Source organism: Pinus tabuliformis, chromosome 4_1 (assembly GCF_031772625.1).
Source record: "Pinus tabuliformis cultivar Carrire ecotype Pingquan chromosome 4_1, CPIR1, whole genome shotgun sequence".
NCBI lineage: Eukaryota > Viridiplantae > Streptophyta > Pinopsida > Pinales > Pinaceae > Pinus > Pinus tabuliformis.
This window is the reverse complement of record NC_142303.1, coordinates 654,106,286-654,116,473: the sequence shown is the minus strand read 5'-3', so window position 1 is coordinate 654,116,473 and position 10,188 is coordinate 654,106,286. Positions and strand designations below refer to the sequence as shown.

The 10,188-nt window shown below is 35.2% G+C and overlaps 1 protein-coding gene across 1 annotated transcript; it reads right to left on the bottom strand.

The window, feature by feature from the left end:
• Nucleotides 1-2,834: 2,834 nt before the first annotated feature.
• Nucleotides 2,835-5,106, bottom strand: LOC149177767 (uncharacterized). Its single transcript, XM_089421882.1, has 3 exons — nucleotides 4,254-5,106; nucleotides 3,456-4,080; nucleotides 2,835-3,297 (listed from the first exon to the last, which is right to left on the bottom strand). Exons 1-3 carry the CDS (start codon nucleotides 5,104-5,106, stop codon nucleotides 2,835-2,837), a joined length of 1,941 nt encoding a protein of 646 aa, XP_089278008.1.
• Nucleotides 5,107-10,188: the final 5,082 nt, after the last annotated feature.

Here is a 10,188-nt window from a genome sequence, read left to right as displayed (position 1 = left end):
AGTAAGTTAGAACCTGACAAGTGGAGATGAAAGAATCTCTAAACAAGAGCGTTCGGGGTTGGACAAATAGTTCCATACCCAACAGCCGCAATAACCCTGCATAAAAAGTATAAATTTTAAGTTATGGTTTGCACGATAGAGTGGGGTTTAACATAAAAGCCCTCAATTTTGCTTAAAGACTCTAAAAATACCAATTTGCTTGCTCTGCCATTGAGGATTAAGTTCCCTTGGTCCACTGGAAGCCCTCCTCGAGAATATCCTTGAAGCATTCAGTGGTGCCGTAAAGAAGCTTGTAAGCCAGCAGAATTTGGGTTCGGCCATCAGAAAGTTGGTTCAGAGTTTTACTAAGGGTGGGCATGGCTTTCACATCGTAGAGCAGGTCAGACATCAAAATGAAGTCCACTGTAGTGAAAGAGGCGAGCAATCATCCCCACTTCAAGGCCTTCATTGTGGCTCGTTGTTGTATCCAGCTTCATCGCTATTTCTTGCAGCACCTATTTGCCATCGCGCTGAGGGGATTCAGTGGCTGTTAATCCTGAGGGGGTGCAGTGGCTGTTAATCCTGTTAAACTGAGCGCGATAGGGGCAAACCTCATAGAAATATTGTTAGGAATTGTAACTGACTAACTATTTTCAATCCAACGGCAGGCGCTCTTTCAATCCCCTAACACTAAAATCAACGGCTAGGTACAGGTGGAAACGAGGAAACGTCTAAAGACGTAATAATCTCCTTCATTGTGGCTCCTTGTTGTATCCAGCTTCATCGCTATTTCTTGCAGTACCTATTTGCCATCGCGCTGAGGGGATTCAGTGGCTGTTAATCCTGAGAGGGTGCAGTGGCTGTTAATCCTGTTAAACTGAGCGCGATAGGGGCAAACCTCATAGAAAATATTGTTAGGAATTGTAACTGACTAACTATTTTCAATCCAACGGCAGACGCTCTTTCAATCCCCTAACACTAAAATCAACGGCTAGGTACAGGTGGAAACGAGGAAACGTCTAAAGACGTAATAATCTCATTATAAATAGACATGTCATATAAATAGACATGTCATAGCATAAGGTTCAAACCTAGGTGAAAAATCAACCATCCCCACCATATAACCCACCTTGAAATCAAAATCAACTTTTAAGTCGATAGAATGTTCAATTCCAGCTTATAAACATGTCATAGCATAAGGTTCAAACCTAGGTGAAAAATGAACCATCCCCACCATATAACCCACCTTGAAATCAACTTTTAAGTCGATAGAATGTACCCACCTTGTAATCAAGTTTTAAGTCGATAGAATGTTCAATTCCAGCTTATAAACATGTCATAGCATAAGGTTCAAACCTAGGTGAAAAATGAACCATCCCCACCATATAACCCACCTTGAAATCAACTTTTAAGTCGATAGAATGTTCAATTCCAGCTTGAAGGCACTGCTCAGGCCTTCTAGCAACCTGTCCAGCCGGTTCTTCCTGTCCTACTTCATTGAATTGTAGCTGTTTTTGCTTTCCAATTTGTTACTTAAGTAGTATTAATATGTATTTGTAAGCCAACCATCTAATAAAAACCAATCTCGATATCCGTAAGAGGTACCCAGTATGAGTTACCTGCAATATAAATAATCGGACACACCCTTCTGCGTTCCATGCATCCGTCATTCGTCAGCGTACATTCCACGCTCTCCTACGTACCATGGTATCAATCATCGGCAGCCATACAGGGCCACGAGCGAAGACCATGTCATATGCGCCCATGGAGTCTCTTACCCCCTTGCATCCCCTCGGATGGATTAAAGCAACGCTACCAATGCTCGCCGAAGCAGTTTAACATTATCATTTTCATATATATTTACTGCAGCTAGATTTCATCCAGAAAGTTAGAGCCTATGTGCATCTTTTGAAGGTCAGAATAATCTTGTGTGTTTCCGGTTAGTAGCTGCAATGACAGAGCAAGGAAGGCTCTATGTTACATTCAGGTCAGAATTTTTCATGCACGTTTGTTAGAATTGACATAGGATCCATGATGACAAACCTTAAGCATGAGCATAGATTTATTTTAATTTTTTAATCTTTTCAGGAAGAGGGGTTGGAACTTCCCCGGATTTTCAAATTTCATGATGATGATGTTTTTTACAGTTTTCTGTTTATTTTTATGTATATTGGAAGTGTTCTTTTATAGCGATAACCATCCTAACAAAATTGTAGCCTCTGTGCACACTACCCTGGTTATCTTGTAGTATCCATTTTTTTAATAACTGGGAGGTGCACCTAGGGGTAGCCATCTCCAGAAGAAGAAGAAAGCATAGGAACTTATTTGTCTACCATTGCACTTAAATATACCGGGATTCATGTGATTTTGAAAAACCGGGGCATACTCGAAGTGAAGCACAAGTTAGCACATGGGTTTTAGGTTTTTATTTTTATATAAAGGATACAAAATAAATAGGTATATATGTTGATTTTTATTTGTTAAAGGAATTTAATTGGGATGATTTAATGAAATTGTTGTATTTTTTCAGAAATCACACACATCTAATTTGAAAAAAATACAATTTTCTTACTTAAAATGTGTGTGAATGTTTTTTTTTTCAAAGAGAAAAAGCATCATTGTATTATATTGAGACAATATAAAAACATCAAAAGATACAAAAGGGTGGCTCATGGAGCAGCCACGATAGAAACATAGAGGACAGATACAATACCGAAGGTCCATAAAGAAACATATACAGCAACACAAGCCAGATCATGACATATAGAACTGAGAAAGCCAAAAGGCATGTCATAAACATCAGCAAAGGTTTAAACCAAAACCATTTCAGAAGAAAAACAAAAAAGCATCAAAATTTAATAACCAGGGATAACGAAATCCTGGACTAAACAGGAATTCTCTTCCTCCTTTACTTCCATAGACCATGATCCAGAGTCAAATAGCAGACCATCCTTGGATAGGCAATCAGCCTGGAGATTCTGTTCATGACCAATGAGTTGAATGGAACAATCTCTCGTGAGCCCCCATAAGAACATTATCTTGTCCATCCAACCTGTCATGAGAGGGCTCCTTATGTGGCAAACACCAATTACATGATCGATCACCTGCCTGGAATTACCAAAGATTGAAATAGCCTGAACATCGAAGAAAACACAGAAGGCAAGAACGCCCGCTAAAGCTTTAGCCTCAGCCATCCTATAAGAGCCTATTCCTCCATTCCAAGAAATTAGAAATTGAAGCTTCTCGTCCATGCAAATGAGAACTCCGCAGCCGCATATATTTTTTTGTTTAGCACTGGCAAAGAATGCACAAGGGAAGCTATTGAGACAACATTCTTTTTATTTCACGATTGCATTCTTCTTTTTGGGCTGCCTTTTTGATTTGAATCATAGATTGCAATAATGTGTTGCAGAATAGAATTAAAGGGTTCCTTTAAGTCTTTGAAGATTTTACAATTCCTCCACTTCCATGCGCACCATAGCACAATAATAATGAGAAAATGCCATGGCTCTCTTTGCCCGCTCCACCATTCGAAAGCTGCATGGGTAGAAACAAAAGCAACGTGAGGAAAACCATAAAGGATAGCCAGATCATACCAGATTTGCAGAGAGGATTTGCATTGGAAGAACATGTGGTAATTTGACTCCTCGTCTGATTCGCACATCGAACACCTGCTTGGACCGTGCCAGCTTCTTTTTCTTAAATTATCCCATGTCAAATTCTTGTTGTTGAACACCAACCACGTGAAGCAGATCATTTTAAGGGGGCATCCCGACTTCCAGAGGGCCACAGGAAACTTAGAGCTTGAGTGAGAGACCTTTGAATTGATCATATCAGAGTATATATCTTTTACCCGGACCAGCAGTTGAGCATTTGGCACAGTCCAGATTAAGTGATCAGCCGACCCAGAGCGTTGAAGCCCACGACCACCGAGAGCATCTTTGACAGAATTCCATGACAAAACCAGACTCTCCGGCAAACAAAGATCGTTGGCATCCTTCCATAAAGGGGCAGGGCCGCGCCAGGCGGATATGAGCTTGTCCCATGTAAAGATACCATTCCTGTGAAAGAAGGATAAGAGACTCTCAGGAATGGAAATGTCTTCGTGACCGCACACAATGGGATCGATACAAATTAATATTCTGCTATCAGAATGGATCCTCCACTTCAGATTCTTTAAAAAGTATTGCTCAATCTTTTGGGACTAAGCCAAATAGCAGATCCATGCTTGGTTCCAATCAATCCAGTTCTGAACTAGTATTCTAGATTTTTACCTTTCATGTATTTCAATTTAACAGTGACACTCCATGGCCCTTCCCCGAAGATACCTCTCCAGAGAGATTCACATAAGAGTGCTTTGCCGAAAGCCCTTAAATCCATTAATCCCCAGCCACCAAGGAACTTGGGTAAAGATATTCTTTCCATTTTGGCAAGATGGAATTTCCGTTGTTCTGACTTACCGCCCCAGATAAAATTAGCCGAAACCTTGTTCATCTTGTGAATGATGCTTGCAGGGAGGTAGAATAAATGAGCCCAATAGACAGCCATCTGCGATAAAATGGCTTGAGATAATATAAATCTGCCTGCCAAGGAAAGACTCCTGTATTCCCATGTCGAAATCTTTTTATTATATCTCTCTATTAACCATTGCGAGTCATTCTTGGAGTAACCCTTAGCTTTGAGCTGAAAACCTAGATATTTAAGGCCATCCTTGAGCGATCTTGTCTCTATACCAAACAACTCAGAGATCCATTTCACCAATTCCATGTTGATATCATTGTGAAAAAGGGTGGATTTCGCCTTGTTAATTATAAGCCCAGAGGCTCTTTGGAATCTTTCAAGAATGTCATTTAAACAAATCCACGAAACCCTGCAAAGCATTGCAAATATGAGCACATCATCAACAAAGAGATTGTGCGATATGAAGTTATTTCTGCATATCTTGACAGGCCTGCATCTATTTTTGGAGACTGCTTTGTTAATGTGGATGCTGAGAGAGTTCATTGCCAGGATAAATAAAAGAGGCGAAAGGGGGCATCCTTGACGAAGCCCTCTTTCAGCTTGAAAAAAATGGGAGGGTATTCCATTGATGATGACCGCGTAGTTCACATTTTCTACGCATGCCATGATCCACCGGATGGAATTAGGCCTCATACCAATCTTAGCCAATAAACATCTAACAAACCCCCAGTCTAAATAATCATAGGCCTTCTGCAAGTCAATTTTCAAGATGGCCGCATCTAAATTTTTTGAAATCATAGAAAACAGACACTCCTAAGTATTAGCCACGGCATCCAAAATATTATGTCCTTTTAGAAAAGCATGTTCGTCCTTAGTGAGGAAAGAGGCCAGAGTTGCTTTTATTCTTTCAGCGATAATTTTAGTGATGATTTTAAAGGAAATGTTGCATAATGAGATCGGTCTAAAATCATGAAAGGATTCTGCATCCACCTTTTTCGGAATTAGAGCAATCAGAGTGGATGCTGTGATGTGGTGAATGCTGCCAGTCATTCTAGATGCTTCAACCATTGTCAGTAAATCAATACAGAAGAAGAGATGTGTGAATGTTATCTTCTTGGTAATGTTATCCCATCAACGCAATATCTTTTATGTTTCTATGAAGAAAATATCTTACTGATTCCCAATAATGTTCTCCCACAAATCCAATAATCTTTTATGAATTCAATAATCCTTCCATCGTCAATCAACCAAGGACGGGCCATAGAAAATGGGTGTTATAATGAAGCAAAAGATATGATGGCCAATTATACCCGTTAATTAATCACTAGAATTATGACAAATCCCTAGAATGCCAAATTTTAAATTTTAATTTTAAAAGTTTCATTCACTAAAATATATATAATTGATATAAATATATTTATAATAAATTTTAAGGATAATTTTATAAAACCATTTTAGTTCAATAATAATATTATTATATACTAATAAATTCAATAATAATATTATTACATACTATATATCAATTTTAAAGATTGCATATCACCCTAAAATTAAGAGCTAACTTGTTTGTTTCCTTTCAATTACTTTATCTCTATACAAATATGATATAAAATTAAAGTGAAAATCCAAATATTGTACTTATAATATCAATAAAAGTCACATTAATAAATTAAAAAATATTATTAATTAAAAAATAATCAATGTAAATCATAAATAAAATATTTCAATTTCTACTTTGTAAGTATTTTATTCGTAGCTAACAATAAAATATTTGTTTGTTAAAAATAATAAAATTAAAGTTACATTTATAAATTAGAAAAATAATATTAAGCAAAAAACAACCTAAACTATAAACAAAATACTTCCATCTCCATTTTAATAAATATTTTATTTATAATTAATAGCAAAATATTTTTTTATTAATAACAAAATTAAGTGAAAATTGAAATATTTACATTGATATTTATACCAGTCTCAGGTAGGTATATTGTAATTGGTTTAAAAGCAAATTTAGTTAACTTTCAATTAATTAATTTAAATAAAATCAATTTACTCTAGTTTTATAATAGTTTTGAAATATATATATATATATATATATATATATATTATATGAATATTTACTAATTAAAAATTACATTTTTATTTTCTAAAAAATTTATTACCATTTTTTTATGGGATAAAACAATTAACATAACAAATTTTATGAGATTTACAAATTATTTATCAGAAATAAAAATATATTAAAAATTAAAAAAAAGACAATAAAAATTGAAAAAAAAAACCTACGAGCATAATTTGCTGAAAAGTGCTATGAATTGTTCCGACAACAATATGTCAGGACGTTTATAAATAAGCATTTAAAACATAATATATGTAAAAGAGATGTTTTTAATTATATTTCATTATAATGTTTTATAACAATGGATAAGGGATGGACTCCCTTATAAGCCATTAAGTGAAGGGTGAACACCCTCACCAGCATTTAGTAATTAAACATTTGTTGGTTTTTGTTGGTTTTCATCCTACGGGGTTTCCAGGGTATATCGATTTTCAATGATGTGATTTCTTATTATGTCAGTTTGGTGATGTTTATTCCTTGCATAATGTGATGTTGATAATGTCAAGTATGTGATTAATTGACGTGGTTGAAGGAATCATGAAATAGTTGCAAGGATACAACATACATTTTATGTTAATATACTACAACAATGGTTGTTAATAGTTATGAAACTTACTATTCCTCTACTAAAGTTACTTTATGTACTAATGAACATCCTATCTAATGGTTAATGAGGAATCTATAGTAGTGATTTGAATAATTACCTGTGGGTAGTTTGTGTAAAAAAATTCTAACTCCCTTCATTTTCATGTGAGGTTACTGAGGTATATTACAAGTGGTATCAGAGCTAAAGGTTGCAACATTAGCGCCATTGGGAATTTTTAAGCAGAAAGGAAATTGAAGTATGCTACAAGTGAGCATCAACTCAGGTATGATTCTAACAACCTGCATATTGATATATGTAGTAGATTACTTTTCACATGATATGTGTGATTCGTGTTTATAACTGCAATGATCAGTAAGTAATAAAGTCTGTTGTAAAACCATGTTCGTGACATTTGAATCCTGATGAGGATAAAAGACAATAAAACCTTTGTCACACTTATGAAAAATATTGAACACTCACTAAGGAAAGTGACAATCAGCTACCAACTTTGCAAATATGGAAATATTAATGATACATTTGATGAACATGACTCACTACTTTTAGTGAGTGAATGCATGAATATAAAATATGGGGAACATTCTTGAATATGACGATAGAGTGTTTTAAAAGGACATTAGAAGAACCCTGTTAGATATTGAAAATAAATAATGAGTCAAGTAGTGAGACTTGATTGTAATAATTAATTGTTGATTAAGTCTTGTCATGGATGCATTAAGATGGTTAGTAGTTGTGATTAATTAGTGTTGCATGACTAACTAATAAAACTTATATGCATGAATTGAATTTGACTTAAGCTTATTACAATTCGTAAAGAGGTGATTATGGTAGTTATTTCATGTATTGGTCTGTTGATGGAAACACACAGTGGAAATTGGAAATGATTTGGAAAGTGAATACTTGTTAAATGATGCATATTTATGATTAACAGTGTTGATGGGATTAAGTAGTGGTAGCTTAATGGAAACAAGAAAAATTGTCAAGGTAAAACATTACATTGTGAATTGCAATCATAAATGAGAAAGTATAATGTTATATGATATGCATGATTGTGTTACTTTGGAAAATTAGAATCCATACAACATGTATGTCAGTTATGTTTCCTGTCAATCCACATATTGTGGACCCACATTGAGGGTTAAGTGTAAATGCATGGTGTACATGAATGCTTTTTTTGTTAATGATAATGTGCATATGTTTCACTATGTAAATTATTGTGGGAAAGAGTGCTAAAAGATAAATTTAACATGCGAGATAGTTGTGGATAGCTTTGAAAGCCTAGAAGGCCTTAGGTTGATGGAGGTTGCCTGCCCGGAGGCGTTCATGGTACTTTCCTGCCCAGATTTCCTCTCCCTAGAGATAAATGATCTCCATAAAGGAAAAGAGTTGGCCAAGATGGTGAAGAGGGTAAAATGCCTGATGCTACTCTGTTGATTTGGAGCCTATTGGAGGAGGCCCAAAATTCCTCATAGACGAGACATTGTTAGAGCAATAGGCAGGACACTACCAAGAGGAATCCTATATTGGACTCTATGAGGTCAAGGGAATTCTTGAGCTGGTTGGATAGTGGAATTCCATACTAGATCTAGTATGGTCTTTGTCAAAGAATTGTCTGGACTGAGGCAACTCTGTTGATTTGGAGCCTATTGGAGGAGGCCCAAAATTCCTCATAGACGGGACACTGTTGGAGGAATAAGCAAGACACTATCAAGAGGAATCCTATATTGGACTCTATGAGGTCATTAGAATTCTTGAGCTGGTTGGCTAGTGGAATTCCATACTAGACTTGGTATGGTCTCTGTCAAAGAACTGTCTAGATGAAAAAATGACTCGATCTAGTTGTGGAAACTAGTTCCCATGGGTTGGGAGGAGCATTATTTTTCCACTATGGTTCTCGTAGGAGAACAAATTAATTAATTAGTTATGTGTTGTGTTAAAAATGAATTTTATATATAATTGTGTAAAATATGTTATGCACATCTTAACACGAAAGGAGCTTAGTGCTCAGTAAGGATTTATTGGAATTTTAGTTCCTTTATTGTATTACAAATCTTGTGAAAGTCTTAGTAGGGGCTAAGACAATTTGCACTTGGTGTAGTTATTGACTATTTTGATGATTAGAGAGCTAGGTTCTCTTTGGGTACTTTTAGAAGTACTTGTGTGGATGTCTTTAGCGGGAGCTAAGACAGTGTGCATGTGGTGCAGTGATTTATCATTTTTATGATTAGAATCTTAGTGCTCTCTAAGTACTTGTAAAAGTACAGTGATTTAAATATCAACTCACATTGCATAATTGTTTGATTGTTAAAAGTATTTCATTTGATTAAAAATGTTGTGACTAATGTGATTGAATTTGTTAGTCATACATTATAGGTTATTTGCCATGGAGTGTTGATGGGTTGTCCAATAATTATGAAAGAGCCTATGTGAAAGTAATCATGATTTTCGAGAGTAATTGGTAAGTAATGGTAAGATGATATAGATATCTGTTTTTGTATATTATGAATTTGAATAAAGAATTGATGGAAATTATCTTGCATATTTTTGCAGTTATAAATGCTTATGACTATTGATTTTTCTTATGTTATAACATTACTATTTTTGTTTAATTGAATTTCTTGGAATGAAATCTTTCATTTTAAAGAGGAAGGATCCCTTTTTTGTGTGGTTGAGATTGTTATATTAGGAGTAAAAGCTAAAGTTCCAATGAGATATGAACACAAAGGACGATGTTTTATTTAAGTGGGGGAGTATGTAATATCCCTCACACAACATTTACCATTTTTCTAAATATAGCTATTCTAACTTAATTAATGTTACATATGGTTAAATCAAGAAGAGGTTAGAGTTATAGTTCTTGGTAAATTCCCTTCTATTCATTCTTTATTTCACCATGGATTGGGGGTTCAAATGGGGGAATAAAAAAAACACACGGTTGAAGTTTTTGGTGGCATACTATGGATTATATATTGTTGTAGAGATTAGTTATGTCACGTGAGGATGATTACTATGGTTCACTAACTTT

Excerpts from the sequence above, each read along its gene's own strand:
- LOC149177767 (XM_089421882.1), bottom strand. The coding sequence starts at position 5,106 with ATGGCATGCGTAGAAAATGTGAACTACGCGGTCATCATCAATGGAATA. Across the intron at positions 4,081-4,253 it reads TAAATTGAAATACATGAAAG|ACATTTCCATTCCTGAGAGT; the intron begins GTAAAAATCTAG and ends GCGGTCACGAAG. Across the intron at positions 3,298-3,455 it reads CTCATTATTATTGTGCTATG|CTTCCCTTGTGCATTCTTTG; the intron begins GTGCGCATGGAA and ends TTGTCTCAATAG.